The following is a 23,202-nucleotide window of genomic DNA, read 5'->3' as shown; positions in this document are numbered from 1 at the left end:
AGAAAAGGATGCAAGGAAGTTAACGAATAACTCCCTATATGGAAGAATGTGCATGAATCCTCTACACTTCTTTCAAAGCAAGTTCCTGCATGATGAAGAAAAGATAATGAAAAGTGTAAGTAAACCAACATTTAAGAATATAACTAGATATAGAGATTATAGCCAAATAGAATAAATAAAGAAAAAAATAAAATATAGCTCAACTGTATATGTAGGAGTAACAATACTCGAACTTAGCAAATTACATATGTATATTCTACAACCATCCCTGAAAGATCTAACACTTCACTATATGGATACGGACAGTTTCGTATTAAGTTATATTGAAGGTAAAGTTAGTGATGAGCATATGGACTTAAGTAATCTAGACATACCTATAAAAACTAATAATGAAGTCCCCGGCAAGTTTAGGCACGAGCTGGGGAGTAGGTTTATTGAGGAATTTATAGCATTGTCCCCCAAAACATATAGCTTCGAAAATTATCCTAAAAACACTAAAGAAAAAGGAATAAAGAAGCATATAATGCTAGGCACATAGATTATTATGATGCATTAATGAATAATACACAGAGAACAGTAGATGAGTGTAGAATACAAAAAGTTGGCGTTAACATGACAAAAGCAAAAACAAGTAAGATTAGTTTAAATATATTTGATGATAAAAGGTTTTATGTAAACAATATAAAAAGTTATCCACATGATAAAGAACTAAATTTATTTAAAAGAGATTTAATAAAAAAGATCTGCGAAGCAGGTTCCCTGATTAATACTACTTCAACAGAGCTATTAATAAAATTAGGGTTAGATGTAAGTAAAGAATCATTATAATCGCTCATAGATAATATTAAAGAATTAACCATCAATGATGATAGAAAGTTAATCCTTGCCGCCATTACACTATATAATGATTTATTATAATTATAAAAAATGACTAAAGTAGAAAAATTTATAGAGTTAAATAATCTAGAAAAACAAAACAAAAAAATATATTAGAAGATAAATTAAAACAACAGGAATATTATGGTGAAATAGAAGAATTATTTGATCCTTTAACTTAAACACTAAATGCAAACAATGAACACAATCTAGCATTAAGTGAACAAACATTGAGAGCAATAGATTGGCAAAATCAAGAGTTAGATAAACAAACTAAGATGATCTAACAAGCTGGTTTCCAGATCGGTGAAACCGCTTCACGGATCCAGGAAGCTGGTTCCCAGATCGGTGAAAACACTTCCAATATTAATGAAACGTTAAAGGGGACTATAAAGGCAACTCAAGATACAGCACCAGTTTTTGTTGATACAAAGACAACCAAACTTCTTCATGACATGGGGGCTCAAACTAATCCTCAATTAAAATTAGAACTCGTAGATTTACCTAGTAGGAGATATAAAATGAATGGCGTTGACAAAACTCTACAGCAGGGTGCATTTTTAGTTAGGGATAATGTATATGAGTTTTCAGAAGGATTTACTGATTTTCTTACTAAATGAAATATAACATATGATGATAATGTTGAGGAAGATGAAAACAAAATTAAAAGGTTTTTAAAGGACATTAGATATGATTTAGGAAAAGGGGATAAGAAAGGCTCTAGATATAGAACAATAAAACGTATAATAGGGTTAAAAGATGATGTATTTGGCAGGGTTTTAAATAGCAACCCTAACCAACAAAGTTGCCATCACTACGTGGATCAGGGAACCTGCTTTGCAGATCCAAATAGTTTAATAGAAAGATTAGAATTATTAATACTAGAAACAAAACTGGTCATGATGGATAATATGATGAAATGCTATTAAATGCTATATGAATTTTAAACCTAAACTTAAAGTTGGTGATTATGTTAGAAATGCGGATAAACGTAATATCTTCTCTAAGGGATACACTTCTAATTGGAATAGAGAATAGTTTAAAGTTAATGAAGTTCTAAAAACACAACCACCAACATATAAAATAGAAGATATTAATAGTGAGATAACAGAAGGTAAATATTACAAACAGGAATTATTAAAATCCGAGTTTGACTTTGAATCTATTAATAAAGTTTTAGAATCATTAAATTTAAATCTTTCTGTAAACAAATACAGAGATGACAAGAAACAGATTCAATCAGGCTAAACATCAATGGCGAAGCATGACAGGAGGTCCATGGGGGAACCCGCTTCTCGGATCAACATCAACATCAACAAACAATTTAACACTAAGTAAGGCTCATGGGTTATTCCTAGAAGATAATGATAATATTGATATGAAAGATACCTATAAAATTACAAATGTACATCCTCCGATAGATGAAAAAGATGTTGTTAATAAAGAGTATTGTGACAATAACTTTTTATCCTCTTCTAATAAAATAGACATTTTACGTAGAAACGTAACTGAACTAAGAAAGAGTGACTTTGATAAAGTTACAAATAAAACATTACAACTAAATGAAACACAAGTTAATGAAGAACTAATTAATGAGTTTATTGAATCAACAAATGAAGTCAGAAATAATGTTAAGTTTTGTAATAAAGTTGCTGCAGATACTATCTCTAAATATCATCAATTAAAACAAGAATTTGATAATAATAAGTTTAATCAGAACATCACTAACTTACAACTAGATGATATGTTTACTACGGGTCTAAAAGAATTTAAAGAATTTAATAAAAAGACTACTTCTTTTATAGATGAAGCCCTTTTAAAGAATAAAAGGACAATAGTACTGTGGTGGAGGTTTCCACTTGAAGCAACCAAGCATACCAACTACTATTATAAACACTGTTAAAATATATACGTATTTATTTATATCTTGTTACCTCCAACCGGGGATCTTACTTCTTTAGTTTCATATTGCTACTTGATGCCTGGTAACACCTCACCATTTGGAGAGGATCTGTAAATCTTGAGTGTTAGCTTTGTGAGCCGTTAAACACAGTACCAACTGGTACTTAGTCATTGGCCGATAGGTGTGAAAACACACAATCGCAAATCTGCCTGAACGTGATAGAAAACAGTTGCGTAGAAATTCAAGATTCTCTCTTGCTCTTTTTACTTCTAAACATTCTCTATACAACATGGCGCAGTCAACTATGGCTCGCTCTACTCTTGGAGTGCACTTCTTCTGGGACAAAAGTCACCAGCCGGAATAAGATTGGGAAAAATGGCTAGCTACTGTAAAATTAGCCATAATGGTCAAAGAAAACATCCAAGTGGACAAATTACTACAACCTAGACCAGAAAACGAGGAACTAGATTACCCCAAAGAGCCACACTACGAACCAGCACTACCCGACGAAACAACAGCCGAAAGAAGGCAAAGTGAACAAAGAAATGTCAAAAGACGCACCGACCGGAAAAACACCTGCAAAGATATAGAGGACAAAGGACCCCAGGTAGATAACATACCGTGGGATGAAGCCGACAACAAAACAAAAAGTCACATATACCTTTCACTAGGAGCACAAGCAACTAACATATTCCACCAAAGATTCCCACACACAGACATACAAAAATGCACCACGGGCGCACTAGTAGAACAACTCAGAGATGCATTTATACAAACAAGGAACGAAACATTCGATAGATTCCAATTCTTCAGATGCCGACAAAAAGAAAACGAATCACTAGAAGTCTTCCATTCACGAATCAAAAAACACGCATCGGTATGCAACTGGGAACACTTAGAAGAAAGCCTCGTAAAAAGCATCTTCATACAAGGAATGAACAACCAGCAGATCCAGATGGATCTACTTTCAGAAAAAAGAAATCCGTCAGAAACACTACAGTATGCACTAGCCCGTGAAAGAGGACAAGAAAGCCAACAAAAGATGATAAATACAAACACAAACCCAGCACCACAAAACCCATGGTTCGAGAAAATACAGCTTATATAACGCCAAAATAGAGTGACCATTCTCCCAACACCACAATCTGGACAAATACAAGACAGCCGACGACGTGGAAATAAATTCCTACCGGGTCACCTAAATGTATGCCCCTAAAAGAACGAAGCCTGCAGAATATGCAAAAAGATCGGCCACTTTGCAAAACTCTGTAGTTCAGAGATGCCCCCACGATCACAATACAATGCACAACAAAGACGACAACAAAACTACACGAGCCTACTAAACTACTCAGGTCATCAACAACAAAATAGAAACAACCAACTGGTTACAAGAAAAACAACACAAATAATGCGAAACATATACGAAGAGGAATCCGAAGACGCACATGAAACAGCAGAAGAAACAATCGACCCAGAATCGACTTGCTATATCAGGGAAATGATGGAAGATTGGCAAAATACGACTAATTTTATTCAATCAATCAACTTCACAAATGAAAAAGTCACCGACATTAATCAGACCAGAAGAGGAGAATTTTGGCTAAAAACAAACACCAACAAAAACAAACATTATGGTTAGCAGACACAGGAAGCCCCAGGAGCTTCATGAACATACAAACTGCCCGTAACCTACTGGTCGATAACAACACAAAAATCCAACAGCCCAACAAATCACTACGAGAATTCAGATGTTTCAACAACAACAAGATCAATATACTCGGCACGATCCAAGTGGACATTACCTCAGGTACATGTACCGCGAAAAACTGCAACATACTACTGAAAGACACAGACACAATAAACATCATGGGAAGAGACATTATGGACAAACTTGGCCTACACCTCACAATGACACCCCCACATTCACAAGGTGAGAAAAAATTACTCAATATATCCAATACACACCAAAGAATATCCAAATGGATATTCCACAAATACCCACACCTATGTACGAGACTAGGTAGGTCAAGAAATCACGTAGCAAAGTCAACATTCAAAAATGATTTCATCCCAACACAACACAAGGGTAGACGAATACCACTCCATTTAACAGAAAAAGAAGAGAATGAACTCAAAAAATTAATCGAAGAAAAACAAATTAAAAATCTAACTTCATTTTCAGACGAATACTTCATAAGTCTAGTAGTAATAACAGTCAAATCAGATCAATCTATCAAGTTAGCATTGGACTCAAAAATACTCAACGACGCAATACACAAGAACAAATATCAAAGGCAACGTATAGACCACCTAATAGACAAAATAGCAATGAAAATATCTGACCTCAAAACAACTGAAGGAACACTATATTTCAGCAAAATAGACCTCAAATACGCATACATTCAACTACCACTACACCCCGACACACAAAAACACTGCAACTTCAACATTTTAGGAGGCAACGCAACCCGAACGTACAGATTCCTTAACGGCTTTTATGGCCTAACAGACCTCCCAGCAACATTTCAGAAAATAATGGACACAACACTATACGGAATAAACTCAACAAACGCATTTCTAGACGACATAATAATAATTTCTAAAGGAACTTTGGAAAAACATGAAAACGAAATAGACAAAACATTAAAGAGATTAGACAAAGAAAATCTAGCAATCAGCTTGCACAAATGCGAATTTGGCCTAACAGAAATTACATGGTTAGGGTACAAAATTAACTCTGAAGGAATCACACCCACAAAACGGAAAACAGACGCAATAATCCAACTGGAAAACCCAAAAACACTAAAACAACTGAGATCATTCATGGGAACCATTCACCACTTGGTTAAATTCATACCAAACCTAGTGACATTAAGTGCACCCCTTTGACCACTACTAAAAAAATCTACACAAAAAACACCCAAAAAACTAGAATGGGAGGATAAACACACCTCTGCATTTAACAGAATAAAAGAAGCGATCAAAACAATAGTGGAACAAAAACACTTCGATATTAAATGCCAGACAAGAGTAAAATGTGACGCAAGCAAAGAAGGCCTAGGCGCATGCCTAGAACAAAAACAAAATAACACATGGCAACCTATCGCGTATGCCAGTAGATTTTTAAACACAAATGAACAAAGGTACAGCAAAAATGAATTAGAATTACTAGCCGTCGTTTGGTCACTTGAACATTTCAAATACTACTTCTTTGGATCACATTTCACTCTCCAAACGGATCACCAAGCACTATTATCAGCCATGAAAAACAACAGAGGCAATAAAAAATACCAGAGTAGATTAACCAGATGGGTAGACAGACCACTACCATTTCATTTTAAAGTAGAACACATCGCTGGCAAAAATGGGATTCGCGGATTATCTGAGCCGCAATCCGAACTCACAACGAACTGGTGAAAATATTGACAAGATTCACGTTATAAACACTATAGAAGCAATACACTACACATTACACACAACGCACAGAAAATTAACCAATCAAATCGCACGCAAGCGAAAAACATTAAATGACGTCACAAATCATTCCAATCTGAACAAAACAAAACAAAACGCTTTTTGCAATTTACACGCCACCAAACTGTTGTCTTCTCTTACGTTGAATAAATCGAACAATACACAATTAATCCAAAATCATATCACCCCAAATTCAATCAATACAAATCATCTTTATAAATCATCCAAATCCTATATTCCAAATCATTTATTTAAATCATTATCCAGTAGAAAAAATTCTTTAGTTAACAATTTATTTAGCAGAAAGGTACACGTCACAACAAGAAATAAACCCCAATTAAACACTTATACAGTCCCAATCAAAAAACGTCATCGAGGACCAAACAGAAAGAAAAGAGAAAACATGTCAACCCCAAAAGAAACAAACACCATTGCCACTCAAACTGAAGAAACATCCAACATAGGAAAAGGACGAAAAGCCCTCACAGATATGGAACACTTTTACCCCCTTCCAGAAATAGACCACGAAAACTCTCCCGACTATTTGAAACAACTATACAGAGTATTCGGAGAAAACTTTATAGCAGAAGCCACCAGGAGCGATCCGCAGAGCAAAAACTTATTCCAAATAATTGAAGAGAAGAACTGGGACACATTAAAGCATTTCAGTAGATACTGGCACTCCCTCAAAAGAGACCTCAGCACGACACCAACTGGTTGTATGCTCTACGATGGAAAACTCTTCATACCCACACAATTACGCAAATTAGTTATGAATTCAATACACCGCAACCACCCTGGACAATCGGGAATGATGCATCTCGCAAATCTCATATGGTTTCCGAGAATCCATAGAGAAATCGTTACTTTGACACAGAACTGCAATCCGTGCATCAAAATTGGTAAGAACTTAAAGCCAATAATTCCCAAATCAAAAATAGCAAACCTACCACCACTCTATGAACCAAATGAAGAAATCGAATTGGATTTCGCCGGTCCCATAACTGACGAACAACAGAAGGACTCATAAATATTAGCATCAGTTGACAGATTCTCAAGATATCCACACGCAAAAGTCTACCACAATTGCGACACAAACACAGCAATAGAATACTTAGAAAAATACATAAAATTTCATGGAATACCTAGAAACATAAGATGCGACCAAGCCCAAGCGTTTAAATCAAGACAATTCGAAATTTTTTGTAACAACCATAATATTAGACTTATTCTAGCTCCAGCTGGAGACCACAGAGCAAACGGTATGTTAGAACGATTAATACAAACAATTAAACGACGCCTCTCAGTTCTAAACACCGACCCCAAGTGGTCAAAAATTAAACTTGCTGATAAGATAGCCGAAATAATACAAGAAAAAAAAAGAATCCCAACACAACAACAAAAATATCACCATTCACTGCACACTTCGGCAGAAAACACAAAACACCGATATCAAACATCACTACTCAAACTTCAACAAAAAACCTATCATACAACGATATAACAAAATTCTATTTAGATAAGAAGAGAGGACTGAAGCAACCGATGCTCAAAGCAGACACCATCTGGAACCTTGAATCAGACTCAGAACCAGAACTAGACATCCAATTACACCCGCCAATCGAAGAAGAAGAATCATCAGACCAGTCAACTTTACAAAACGTGAAGAGAAAAGCCGTCAAACGTAAGAATATTTCACCAATAAAAACAATACCTGATAAATTAATGCTCACATTTGGTGATAAAACAACAACAATAACAAACACAAGAAAACAAGTAGCACGAAAAACACTCGCACGAAGAGCACCTGAACCACGTGGCACATTAAGACCATTATGGAATATTATACCAGACGGTACTATCACTAACTACTCACCTACAACATTAACACTTGACGCAAACACCAGAAAAAACACAGTAATAAGAAAAAAAGATTTGGCAATAGTAAACGAAACCAAACCAAGACTAATGCAATTCGTGGCATGTAAAACCGTAAGAGAGTACAATAGAAACCAAGAAAAAATAAAACAATTTCTTTTAACAGAAAAGAAGCAAGCCAAACAATCACAGCAGAAACACCAACTGGAGAGACCCAGATGCACAGACAACGTGAATGACATACACTAGCACCCACAACCAGGACCGTCGCAACAACCGGACATCCCAGGACCCAGCAAGACGAAACCACAAGAACGCAAACGAAAACAGAAGCCCATCAAACGACCCCAAAAACCCATCAGCGATTTCGAGAAAAAATCAAAGGAAGCAGCAATCGCCCATTCAAAACTAAATAAAGCCAAGGAACGCCAACGCCAATTATCTCAATCCCCAAGGATCCGATTGGACACAACAAAGTTACAAGCAAACAAATCAATAGAGGTCATAAACTTAATCTCAGACTCCTCGCTAGGCAGCCCCATTAAGATCTACACCTCGAACGATCCAACGGCCTTCATGACAACTCCAGCAACAAAAAATACAATCATCCCGGAACGAGTGAACAGAAAGATAGACAAAATCATCCACCGTATAGCCCACTCACCAAAGAAACAAAACCAGGAACACGAACCACAACTTATCTCCATCACCCCAGCGGACAATACGAGCCCACGCACTGACCTCATATCTATAATCCCAGCACATCAATCAACCCCAGTAGAACCACAACTACACATCATAGCGACCACCTCACAAGATAACCCAAAAGACGACACTGCAAACAACAACCAACTGGTAACAAACAAACAACCAATCAACATTGACTCTGACACACCATCCGGAGTTTGCCAACTGGTAGAGCAACCAACAAGAGACTTAAACAAAAACATTAAGATAGACAACCAAGATAAGCACAAAGACATGCCGGAAGAACGCGACAACATCGACGAGCCCGTCGAAATAGTACAAATGGAAGAAGACAACTGCGACTCCGCGACAATTAGCTCGATATCTTCTCTGAATACGGAAGATATAGCCGCCCTCGATAAACTCTTTGACTAAAGCCAAAGAATAGCAGAGAGGGGAGTGTGGTGGAGGATTCCACCTAAAGCAACCAAGCATACCAACTACTATTATAAACACTGTTAAACTATATACATATTTATTTATGTCTTGTTACCTCCAACCGGAGATGTTACTTCTTTGGTTTCATATTGCTACTTGTTGCCTGTTAACACCTCACCATTTGGAGAGAATCTGTAAATCTTGAGTGTTAGCTTTGTTAGCGGTTAAACCCAGTACCAACTGGTACTTAGTCATTGGCCGATAGGTGTGAAAACACACAATCGCAGATCTGCCTGAGCGTGATAGAAAACAGTTGCGTAGAAATTCAAGATTCTCTCTTGCTCTTTTTACTTCTAAACATTCTCTATACAACAAAAACAATATATAATTGCTATACTTTTACGAAGTACGTTACTTGATAATAAAAAACAAGAAAGTCTAGAGAAGCATTATGGTTTTAAACAAGAAGATATAAAGAAAGAAATAGAAAGAATTTTTACTAATTAAAATAACCAAAACTATGACTAACCCAACAGCACCAAGTAAAAGATTACTATATCCAGACTTGTCATCAGTATCAGAAAGATTGATAAACGAAAAGATTCAAGCTAATAATAAATTTAACAACAATATTAACATTATAAAAGATATTAGAAATTATTATGAAACTGAAACTAATAACTATAATAAGAAGCTAAGCAGATATAAAAATTATATTAACGTAGCTGAGATAACAGAAATAGTATTATCATCAATAGCAACAACGGCAACAACAACATCAGTTGCATTAACAGGTATAGGATTAGCTTATTCTATACCAACAGTTTTTGCTACAGCAACTGTTTGTTGTTCATTATCAAAAACAATTAATACTAAAGTTAGAAATAAAATTATAAAGTCTTCACAAATGTATATTTTAAGTAAACAGTTTAGTGATAAGTTTAATAGATATATACTAAATCAATGAATGATAATAAAATAGATAATGATGAGTATAATGAATTAGTTAAGGTATATGAGGATTATAAGAAGAACATGAAAAACAAGCTGAGTGTTTTTTAAAACTAAAGTTGTTAGTGTTTAGTTATAATAATGTATTTAGTAATAATAATTTTAGTATTAATATTTATCAATAATCATAAACATAATAAAAATATAATCATAATCATAATCATAATCAAAAATATAATCATAATCATAATCATAAACATAAATATAAACAATATAATCATAATGATAATCAAGTAATTATCTCTTCTTAGTACCTAAGTATAACCCTCTTCCTTTTTGTATTACCTTTATACCTTCACCAGTAGTTGCAAATTTAATTAAATCAAGTGTGGCTGATAAAGCAGCTCTAGGGTTTCTAGATGCAGCTACACTTCCTATTTTACTCGCTATTTCTAATGCTCTCACTGGATTATTAGCAACTATCTTTCCAAATTTAACCGTAGCTTTACCAACACTTTTAAAGAAATCTTTCAATCCCTCAGCTTCTATTGTTGCATCAGATACTGTCATTGACTTATTCCTTCCACATTTAACACAATTACCCTTTAACATTTTAGTTCCTTTTGAAGTAATAGCTGCTCTTATATTATTAGTACCACTATAATGTCTACCTCCAACACATTATGAATTAGTTTTGAACTTGTTTAAAAGACTCATTTCTATATATAAAAATAATGGAAGTTAAAAAGTATAATCCCTTTGTTGTTATTAGGCCTTAGCCTAAGGTAAGGCCCAAGGAAAAGATTAAGCTTGAAGCTAAGGGTCTATCTCAAGAGAATAAAAAGAAACTGGATATTATTTATGCTAGGGGTTTTGTTAAGACTAGTAGGAAATAATTACAATGACTATAGTTATATTTATAACTGTGACTTAAATATAACTATGACTTAATTATAACTAAGACTATGCCTATGATACAATATCAACCATTTTATTACCATCACTATTCACACTAATAACCTTTCTAGTTAATACTAATGCTTGACATATAACATCTGCAACTGCAGCACTAAATTTAAAATTAAGTTGTATTGGTTGTGGTCCTATATGATCACTTTGATATCTAGTATCAAATACATATATACTAAAACTACTTTTGAATGTTCTATGATTTATATATGGTTTTATATTATGTGGTAGCCCATTATAATCTTTATTGAAACTAACAATCTCTTCAAAAGCCTCATTATAATTATTGGTACCATAATTAATATTCATTCTATCCTCGGGATAAAACTCACTACCAATCTTACAATAACATTCAGTAACATTCATTACATCAAATGTACTTGCATCATGAGTTTGTTCACTAACATTATTATTTTCAAAACCATCTATTATATATTGTGGTCTTTCCATACCACTTTCCATACCAAGATCAAACCAGAAGTTAGTAGCATTGAACACATTCTTATAAAATGTCTTTCTTTCATAATAACTAAAGTCTACATTATTCTTTTTACTTAAACCCTTTTGCACAATAATTCTATTGTCATTACTAGGATCAATACTGGGCACACACCATGATATATCTCTAATTTCTATACTACCATCATTAGCAACTGCACCAGGATTAGCATTAACTCTAAATAGAGCTCTATCATTATTATTTCTTTTTAATATTAGTTTAAATCCTAAACCATATAAATCTTTTCTAAATCATTTACAAAACCAAATAGATCACTCATCTTAATCATCATATTTATATGACCTCTTTGTGCAGCAATATGGTCACCTTTAAGTTGACAATCTCTATTGCCTTGATTTCTAACAAAACCACTCTCATATTCATCACCAATACTAGTTAATAACTTATACATCAATAGATTAGGATGACAATGATCTATATATTCAATAGTCCTACCACCACTATTTTCAAGTTTAACTGAACTAAACAATGCCATCATACCATAATTAACTAATCTGATATTAGAATCATTAGCAAATACACCACCACCACCAGCATCATCTGATACAACAAACTCTATCTCTAGATATGAATCACGCAAATTTAAGTGATTCTCTTCTCTATTGATTATGATATTAATATTGGTATTAACCGTATTCATTGTTGCCAGATTATTTGGTTTATATTTTATAATCTTACTTTTGTGTATATCATTATTATAATCATAAGTTGTGTCCAAATTATAATCCATTTTTATAAAATAAAAAATGACTGAACCACGAAGCGGCTTCACCGATAGTTTAATCTTAAGAGAACTGCAAAATATACATGAAGCTTTAGCTAAAACTATAGAAGAGCATACACTTAACTTTAGAATGATAAAGCCAACAGAAAAATTTAACTTTAGCGAACCTATACTTAACTCATCAAAATTAGGTTTAATTAGATTATCTGTTTATAATTCGGTGTTTAATGTGAATAGAAGGAACAATCAATTCATATATGATATCAAGGGTGAAACGTGGTCAGATACCCGTATTTTAGCTATATACCAGGAGCATATGAATTATTCGAAATAGCAGAATTAATAAAAGAAGAAACTAATGGTAATGTTATAATAGAATCTGATAAGAATACAATGAAAAGTTTAATGGAAGTAAAACAAGGTGCAACTAACTTCGACATAGAAAATTCAATAGCCCCATTACTAGGATTTAGAAAAGCAGTTTATAAAAAAGGTAAATATACGTCGCAGAAAATTGTTGATATTATGGGTTTTAGTACTATTTACATTCAGTGTATTGTGATATCTGGTGTTAAAGATAATGGGAATAACACAGACATATTATATACTTTTAGTCTAACAGACCCACCAGGCTATCTAATAAATATTATACCAACTAATATCTTGTATCAAAATGTAACTAAAGATAGAATAGAATATATTGAATTTCATATTAAAGATGAGCATGGAAGACCTATACACTTTAATGGCGATGTATTAAGTTTTTCTTTACATTTGATTTAGACTTATACTTAGTCACAGATATAGACTTAGTAATGGTCAGAAGCAGTTCCTGATAACCATAGACTTAGCCTTACACTTACACTTTACTTAGACTTATCTGCGAAGCAGGTTCCCCGATACTCATACTTTTACTTATGGGTCTTCAACAATGCTTCACCATACTTAATTATAAAACTCTCCGATCCCAATTAATTCATAGTTTACCATTAATATTTTTAATTTTAGTTATATCAATGACAATGTAATTATAAGGCTCTTTCCATAGCTCATTACATATATTAGCAAAATCATTATAACTAAGTTCAACATTATTAAAGAAATCTTGATATATCGATGCTAGGACTTTTACCTCTCTGTTCAAATAAAATAAATAGATTACAGTTCTCTCTAACACTCTGTCTATCCAGAGAGAACAGGTTTTGATTAAGATATATCATATTGCAATTATTATGTCTACCTCTACAAAAGTATTCATTAATAACTGGTTCTTTGTCTCTAACATCATCGAAAATCATTAGTTTCTTTAAGTCTTTGGATAGTTTATCAGGAGATGGTAAATCTTTTATATCTTTAATAAATTCTATAGTTGCTTTATCGTTTATTCTTCTAATCCATTGTATTGATCACCAGTAGGTCCAATGATGTATAATTTATCAAAATATATACTAGCTAGAATTAGTTTTTTTTAATAAGAATATCTTACCACATTCTCTAGGACCAGATATTATACATCTAAAGTTATCTGGGAATGTGGCTTCAGTAATTATATCATCATCATTTAGCCATGATTGTAGATCTTCATTTGTGTTTATAGAAATATTGTTACGAAGACATTCTTTGTTGTTAGGTTTAGCCTTTTGATAGGACTTCGTCCATCCGTGAAGCGGTTCCACCGATGCTTCGCCATAGGACATCGTCCATCCGGGAACCGGTTCAACCGATGCTTCGCCATGTTTTTCATCAAATTGATATATAACATTATCATTAACGTTATCATTATCATTATCATTAACATTATCATTAACATCATCATTATCATTATGATTAACATTATTAGCAAAGCTACTTCGTAGATCATTATCATTAACATTATAATTAGCATTATCATTATCGTTAACATTATCATTATCATTATCATTATTACTAAAGCTGCTTCGTAGATCATTATCATTATCATTAATATTATCATTATCATTAACCTTATCATTAGCATTATCATTATCCTTATCATTATCATTAACTTTAACATTATCATTATCATTAACATTAACATTAACATTACAACCTAAACAAAAACACTCATTATATATTCCCGGATATTTAACTTGATTAACTAGAATATTCAAAGCATTTTAAATTCTTAATCCTCTATCAATTAGATAGATCATATATAAACAATAAGCCCCACAATAAGAGTCATCATATTGTTGAATTCTTTAATTAGAGCCTAGATCAACATATTCTTCTAAGAATAATGGTGGAGTCTCGACACCAAAACTATCAAAGTAATACACAGGACCACCTTCTCTTCTTATAACTAAAACCCAATGTGTATCATCAGTTGGATGTAGATTGACAATAATGTTGACGTTAGGTTCACTTGTGTTATCTGGAGTTTGATCTCTCATTACAATTTCAATTTGTGTTAGACTTATATCTTTACCTATATCTTTTATTCTGATATCACTCATAGCATTATTATCAATAATAAATTTATTATTGAATTCCTCAAAAGGATAAGCATTTTTATATAATAAACTTTATATCTAAAAATTGATAAAGGTGGTATAATTTTTTTTCTTATTTTTATAATTTGAATTTGATATTTATTATATGATTCAATACCAATTAAATATACAAAACTAGATGAAGGCCTTGGTGGATTTATGAATAGGAGTCTAGTTAGATTTGAATATGAAAAGTCACCATTACGTATTATTGTTTATGGTGGAACTCGTACAGGGAAAACATATTTTATTAGACGATACTCAAAATTATACTCAGTCCAAAACCAAGATCTGCGAAGCAGTTTCATTGATCAAAACCAAAACCAAAACGAAGACCAAAACCAAAAGCAAGACAACGCTAAAAATATAGTTATAGTGTGTAAAGATGAGAGAGACTGGATAGATCCTGGAAAGGAGATTCAAGATCCTTTATACTGGTTTTAATAAATGTGATATAAATATGATCACAAAAAATAATATGCATAAATTTCAAAATTGTGTAATAGTACTTGATGATATGGGTGATAGGTTAAATAAGGATATTGCTTATTATTTTACTGAAGGAAGACGTTATAATATGCAAGTGATTGTAATGTGTCATAAACCAGCTCAAATAATTAATACAGCAAGAATGAGTTGTGATAATATTGATTTAACAACTTATAATGGACCTGATCTATTTAAAAACTTTAATGAGATATATAAATGTGAACATGACTTTAGTAAAATAATTAGTGAGTTAAATAGTAACCTTTATAATCGTACAGATGGAATGTCAGATGATCTTCGTTATGTTATAATTAAATATAATAAGAAGGAAAATATTTTATTATTATTAATAGTAATAGAACAATGATATATGATTCAAGAGTTGGTTTCCTTGATTTAACAGCTCTTAGTTTAAAAGATGAATTAGAAAGAGAGGATATAAATAAAATTATAGCATATATGAAACCACTCATGAATAATGCTACGGATAAAACTGTTATTAATCACGATAACTATATGTTCTATTTTAATAAACTTCTTAAATTAAATAATATTAAAACACAGAATGATGTTCTAACTAAAGAAAAGATTATGGGAAAGGGTATAAAAAGTTTATCAACTATTGGTGGAATTATAAGCTCAGGTTCAATTATATATAGTTATATTTATCCTGATATAATATCAAGAAATGCTGGGAGTGTAGCAATGGGAGCAAGTACAATGTTGAGTAGAGTAAATACATTAGTTAACGTTAGATATGGAGAAGAGTTGGATAATGATTCACGAAGTGGCTTTGCCAATCTGCGAAGTAGCTTTGCTGATAGTGAAACATGGGCAAAACCCAATCTGCGAAGCAGTTTGGTAAACCACGAACAAAGTTCGTTCACTGATCTTCGAAATACAATACAAGAAGAATATATAAACGACGAGGATGGGACTTTAAATCGAAAGTGGGGAAAGTTTTTAACCAGACTATATGGAAACAATGAAGAATTTAGAGAAGAGATTATGAATTTTGTTAGAGATAAAAAAGAATTAGACCTTGAATTGATTTTAGATAAGAGATGTAAAACTAATACACTCAATACGTTAGGAAATAAATATTTAGCTGAGTGTATCACATCTAAAGATAATACTAAAGATTTAATCGAAATCATGGTTAAATATTACCCCACGAAATGATTAGGTAAATATTAAAGTTTACCCCATTATAAATGCTTTTAAAATGTTTAGAGTGTAACTATAAATATGGAAACATTGCTGTTTTCATAAATATCATTATGAATCATGTCATAAAGATAAAACTGATAAATGTATGTGTGGTAATATAATACTAAGTGGTATTTGTGCTAATAATTTTTCTCCATGGGGTTGTTCTTTAAAAAATGAATCTAGTTCTAGTTCTAGTTCTAGCTCTAGTTCTGGTTCTGGTTCTAGTTCTGGTTCTGGTTCTGCTTCTAGTTCTGGTTCTATCTATGACTCTAACTCTAACTCAGATCCTAACCTTAACCCTAACCTTAACCTTAACCTTAACCTTAACCCTAACCTTAACCCTAACTTTAACCCAGAAGTCTTAATTAGAAGTTGTAATAAATGTAATTATGTAAAACCACTAACTGATTTTGATGAGAGTAAGTATACATGTAGAAGTTGTACTTCAGCTAAAGTTAATTGTGCATATGGTACTTCTGTTGTGAGATATGATGGGATACGGGCTCATTTAAAGAAACAACATCCAGATGTAGAAATAACTAGAGGATTTAGTAGAAACTTATTAGATAAAAGACAAAGTCCTAGAGCTGTAAGTCTATTAGTTATTGTCCAAACAGAGGAAAGTTGTTCATGTAAATACTATAATTTTGTATCATTTCTTATTATTAATGGAATAAATATAGAAAAATTAAAAGAAAATATAAATTTATTGAAGTGTATAGATAATTTTATATAAAAAGTATAAAAAAATAAAAAAATATCAAAAAAGAGGGAATCACTCTTTAAGAGCGAAAAAGAGCGATCTTTCTACTGGGGGGTCACTCCGAATAAGAGTGAATAGCTCTTAAAGAGTGAAATGTAAATTTTGATTTTTTGTTTTATTTTTGGTTTTAATTGATTTTTTATTGAATTTAGAGCTAATATATCGTAGTGGATAAAACAAGGGATTCAACAAACAGTAAAATTTGGCCCGATTCGACATGCGCGATTAGCGTTAGGAGAAAGGGACAAATTTTATGGTGGTTGAATCCCTTGTTTTATCCACTACTTTGGTGGGCGCATATTATTTGAAACCCCAGACGCACGTGCAATTTTTTTACATAATGATTTATTATGTAATGTTGCGTGGTGAGTAACTTGGGGCGCATAACGTACTGGGTGGGGGGGGGGGGGCACAAACGGAAACGATCCAAAGAAAGTAACGAAATCACAATTTATAAACTTTTATCCATTTCACAATTATTTAACGCAAATGCAAACTCAATCACAGTTGAACAAACGTAAAAACATGCTATACTTTGAGCAACTTTTGACCGTTAAACTTACATACAGGATATTAACTTTATAATTGGATATCTGATAAGATACCATTATCTATTGTCTAAAATACACTGTTAGCGAAGACCACTAATGCAAGGTATCAATGGTTGAAAAACTTAATTTTCAAATTTGATCACAAGTTGGTGTAATAACATGTCAAAAATTGAGTTATTACTTCATGAAACGAGAAGGTCAATTTTGACGTTAGTTTTGGGGATCTTTTCCGTTTGTACCCCTCAGCTCGGTGGATTCATATTTTTTGCAACCCCCCCCCCCCCCTCCCACGCATGTAATATGTTTTTACATAATGATTTAATATGTAATGACACCTGCTCTGTAACTGGGGGTGCAAAGAGTACTGGGAGTGGGGGCACAAACGGAAAAGATCCAGTTTTGGACCCGTCCCATTTTGGAGGCAAAATTACGTGCCTTCATTACGTGTGCAGGGAATGGGGCTTCAGATTCGGGTCTTTCCCATTATACCCCCCCCCCCCAATCCTGGTGATTATCATAACACGGGGCTATAATTTCATGGGGGGTATATTGGGAAAGACCCTCAGGTTCTAGGCTCACCATGGCGGGAAGAGGAGGAGGGGGAGGGAGGGTAGAGGGTAGGAAAGCAATTATGATTGTGTCTTTTACTCACCATACTTGATATGTGAATAGCATGACCTCCGATATTTTGCCAGCCACCTTGTGTTTGGGAATAACAGACAGAATGCTATCATACAGAACGGGAGCATCTAAATTCATCCTCTCATTTGACATCGTAACAGTGAACATCATAAACAACTCCACGCATTGAAACAGAACCAAACTTGCGAAAAATAACAAAACGTCAGACCTCACTTGATGTGCTTTGTAAACATAAGGCGTACTGACTAATTTCTCGCTCTGTGATTGGTCAGAATCTTCCAATTCCATTTTGGGTCAATTGCAACAGCAGAGTTGTTTCAAAAAAAATTCCGTAACTTTTGACTTTCCATGCTTTGTGAATAGAAAATTGCTTTGAGGTGGACACACATATGAGCACAGCAATGATTAAATTCTTAAACGTTTAAGCTTACATTTGGTCTTGTTTGCGTTATCAGACTTACTTTATTAAAAGCAAGACAACATTGCATATTTATAATCGAACAAATTGAACAATGAAGAAAAATGAAGTATTATAAACAAAGCACGTGTGTATTACTTTGGTTATGTTAACCGATTAAAAAAGAAAAAGAGTCAGAGAGGGACTTGTTCAAACTCAATTTTTATTTTTGTATTGAGAGATGCTTATACTGTTTGTTTTTAACTGTATTAACCTCGAGTATCTTGAGCAGCCTTTATAAATTGATTAACCAGTTACACATTGGCTGAGTATGCTAAACTATAGATTAGCGTATTGGATGGTCAGACCTCATTATAATTGTGCATGGTCTATATCGGTTATAAAAGTACCAAAAATTAGACCTCAAAGTTAAGAAAAAAGCACATTGTTTATTAGATGTTGAAAAATAGTGGAAAAATAGTGAGTCATCAAGGCGTCTTTTCATTGAGAGTACATACCATTTCTGACAGACAATGGACTCTTTTCACGCTGCCCCCCAACACAAGCACACCACAACTTTAGACGAGTAACACGCCACGCCACACTAACATACGTACTCGTGTAAATAAACAAACGCATGAAATTTGGGATCTATTCTGTTTCGGCAACCCCTCCCCCAGCTTAGTGGGAATACATGTTTTATGACTCCCAGGCGCACGTGCATTATTTCTACATAGCAACACATAATTTGTAACTGGGAGTAATAAAAAACACTGGGGGAACAGAATAGATCCGAAATATGCACAGACAGACATGTACACTCAACACACTGACACATACAAGTAGAAGATATTCTCCTCTTGTCGTCTCTGGTGAATAGTACGGAAATTCAAAGTTAACAACAAAGAGAGGAAGACGTTGGAGGATGGAGTTATTTCGCATGCCCAAAATAGGAGCTGAGAAAAAATCAGAGAAGAAATTAAATTTCCTCCGTGCAGAATACGGATCTTTTCCGTTTGTGCCCCCCCCCAGATTAGTGGGTGCATGTTATTTGCAACCCCCGACGCACGTGTGGTATTTTTAATTGCTCTTGAACGTAGTTCATAGCAATTATTGAAAACGTGTGTGTCTTTTGACGACTCGAAGAGGAGTATTGAAATTCTACAGGTTTTTTTTAAGCAGAAAGCAGGTTTGTTCATGACTTGAATTTTGACTTCTTTCTGTTCGAGCATTTACCTCCGTTTTTGATTGTTGACTTCTGTTTTCGAACATTGGACTTTAACAGTAGCTTCGTTTGTTTTATATAGTAATTAGGAACTGCTGGTAATGTTTAAGGTGAAGAGGTCATTCTGAGTTTTTTTTGTTCCTATATAAATCCCCTAATTATCCAAACTACAAACTACACCGCACAACCCACCTATCTACCTACCCCCCCCCCCCCGACACCTACCTACCCCCTCTGCCGCCCCACACCCCCCCCCCCCCAACTTACCCCCCACCTACCCCTAACCCTTCCCTTCACTTAGCCACCCCCACCTACCCCCCCCCCCCCCACTACCCCAGCACTACCCACCTCCCCAGCCTATCCACCCACCAAACTACACCTACCTACCCCCTCCCCCCAACCACCTACCTACCCCCGCCCATACTTATACTTACCCCTCCCCCCCCACCTACCCCCCAAACTACCCCCTCCCTCCACCTAACTACCCCCACCTACCCCTACCCCCAAACTACCCCCTCCCTTCACCTAACTACCCCAAGCTACTCCCCGCCCAATTACCCCAGCACTACCCACCTCCCCAACCTATCTACCCACCCACCCACCTATGTAACCCCGCACTAAAAGAATTGTCGGCATTTTTGAAACACTTTAATGTGGTTTGTTGTGCTACTTTCGTTTTTGTTCTCTTGTCTATTTTGATGGTCTAATTTTTGTAAGGTTAGGTTAGAGATTATAATGCATGACTGAAATAAAAAATTTTTAACGCTTTTTATGTGATATTGGTCTACTATTTTTGTTATTTTTAGTGTTTTTTTTCGATATTCTGATTTTGTCCAAGTTAGGGTAGAGATAATTTTGCACGACGATTCGAGTCGTTTCCGGTATTCTACTGGCTATGTTTTTATGCAAAAATTTTCGTTGACAATTTTGACTTTTCGAATGACTTTTACGCCCTTGACTTTTTGCATTTCGCGTGATCTAAAATCCCCTCTCAATCACTATTTCAAGCAGCTGAACTCAATTGGCGGCAATTTAATGCTAAAAGTCAAATGAAAATTGCGCCAAAACTGGTGTCATTTTTTACTTCAAATCTTATAGTGGTATATGTTAACCTCTAATGTGGTTATTTGAAACCCATTATAGAACTTCTTAGTCCCATTTAGCCCCCCCCCCCAGGATGAAGCAGGCTGCAATTGATTAGAGCTCCCACTAGTCGTTCAAGAGCAATTCTTCCGACGTTTAGTCGGTTATGTTTGCATGGTGCTGATGGTGTCCCGCGAAGAAACCAATGCTAAGACTTGGCAGAGAAATTCAAAACTTGGGTTTTCTCTGCCCAGAGAGGCCCTAAGTCTTGGGGTGAAGTCAACGAATTTCCCATGCAAATGATTTTTTGTGACAGAAAACGTGTAATTGAGAGCCAAATTTGTAAGAGAGTTGCCCTGATTAAATGAAAATCATCGGATCTTCATGATTTCAACCTTAACTCTGCTCACAGAACCGCAAGACTTGGGTTCTGCACTGCCCAGAAAAACCCAAGTCTTGGCCTCTCTCTGCCGAGAGAGGTCTCAAGTCGTGGCTCCGCTATCCAAGTTTTTGCATCTCTCTGCCGAGACTTGGCCTCTGGAAGATGTCTGAATCAAGCCTGATAGGCTCTGGGTGTTCGGTATGGGACTCCTATTCATTTAACCCCCTATAAATTAACCCTCATTTATTCACCCTTGTATCATTTAACCCCTCTATCATTTCACCCCGATTTAATTCTTTCTATGAAAAAAAGTATTTTTAAATTAGCAATATAATCATTTAGCCATGCTTCGCGGGCCATGGCCATGCCTCAGCGGCACGTGAGACTAGATATGAAACTATCACAACCGAACGTCGGGTTAATTTATCCACGTAATTATGACAAAACTTGCTTTTTGATGTCGCCTGCTTATTGGCGGAATGAAATGATAGAGGGGTAAAATGATCTGTTAAAATATGCGGGGTTAAATGAATCGGGGGAAAAGAAGTCGACCAGGTGCTCATTTACTATGTAATGACACGTGCTGTGCAACGGGGGGGGGGGTGCATAACGTACAAAGCCACAAGCAGGCACACACGCATAAATACACACACACGCACTCACACAAGAAAAAACATCAATCTTAAAGAACTTTTGGAATCTTTCACAATATAGCTTGAAGAACAATCTGGAAGGGGGCAAAAATACTTGCCTCATTAGTCTTAGGGTTTGAGGGGGAACTCCATTGTAAACTATTATGCATGCATATAGACATTTTTGTTTTTAGTTTGTATCCCCTTTCCCCCTGCTGTGTAGTGGGTGTACATTAGTTTGAACAACCAAGCGCATGAGTCATATTTACAAAAAAAATAACATATATTTGCTCAAGTTCTGTAACATTTGAGCGTAATGTTGTAAGGTGCCCCAAGTCCGTTTTAAAGGTAAAGAGCACTATAACAGATAAAGCATTATACAAAGATTATTTCACGCGTTCCTGGGTCCAAGGTTTTGAAGCTGAGCTTTCGAAGGAGAAAATGAAAAACAGTATTGAAGGAAAAAGTAGTTTGTTTTTGCTGTTTGTTTTGTTCCATTTTGTTGTCATATCAACTATCTAAGTAATAGTAATATTAATGATTACAGTTATTGTTATAGTTAGCTATAATTATAGTCACGTTGAAAAAGGAACAAAAGTTACTATTTACTAAAAGAGCAACACGAAAAACACTCACACAACAACAGCCGCAGGCAGCGGCATTCTTCCTATAAAACAACAAAGCGATTGGAAAAATTTTTTTGAGCAGTATTTAACGTGCTATTGTGTCCTTGTCCTTAAAACAGTCTTGAATTGTAAACTGTTACTCTTTCTCGTACTGAAAATTTGTTTCAGCAGTAAATTTTTGTTACCGTTTTCTGTTCCTACAATTTACTTTAGCAGCAATGCAACTGTCAATAGTCCAGCATCGGTTTTAAGTTTCAAAATCTTTGCCTA

At 34.5% G+C, this 23,202-nt stretch overlaps 2 protein-coding genes across 6 annotated transcripts in view; one reads left to right on the top strand and one right to left on the bottom strand.

Annotated features, from left to right (window-relative positions):
- The window catches only part of LOC142339347 (phosphatidylcholine:ceramide cholinephosphotransferase 2-like), a 79,650-nt gene extending 59,991 nt beyond the window's left edge, over nucleotides 1–19,659 (bottom strand). For 3 of the 5 annotated variants that reach the window (XM_075389335.1, XM_075389334.1, XM_075389337.1), the window contains exon 1: nucleotides 18,598–19,124. In XM_075389335.1, coding sequence (XP_075245450.1) covers nucleotides 18,598–18,875 — 278 coding nt within the window. In that variant the 5' untranslated portion in view covers nucleotides 18,876–19,124. Of the gene's footprint in view, nucleotides 1–18,597; nucleotides 19,126–19,502 lie in introns of those variants that run through there. The other 2 variants (XM_075389338.1, XM_075389336.1) reach the window with 2 other exon arrangements.
- LOC142339346 (uridine-cytidine kinase-like 1) overlaps nucleotides 1–23,202 on the top strand; it is a 377,161-nt gene that overhangs the window by 61,459 nt on the left and 292,500 nt on the right. The gene's annotated exons all lie outside the window — the stretch shown is intronic.

This window comes from Convolutriloba macropyga, chromosome 5 (genome assembly GCF_964194025.1).
Source record: "Convolutriloba macropyga chromosome 5, txConMacr16.3, whole genome shotgun sequence".
Lineage (NCBI taxonomy): Eukaryota > Metazoa > Xenacoelomorpha > Acoela > Convolutidae > Convolutriloba > Convolutriloba macropyga.
The sequence above is the reverse complement of the archived record's forward strand: the minus strand, read 5'-3'. Positions and strand labels throughout refer to the sequence as shown.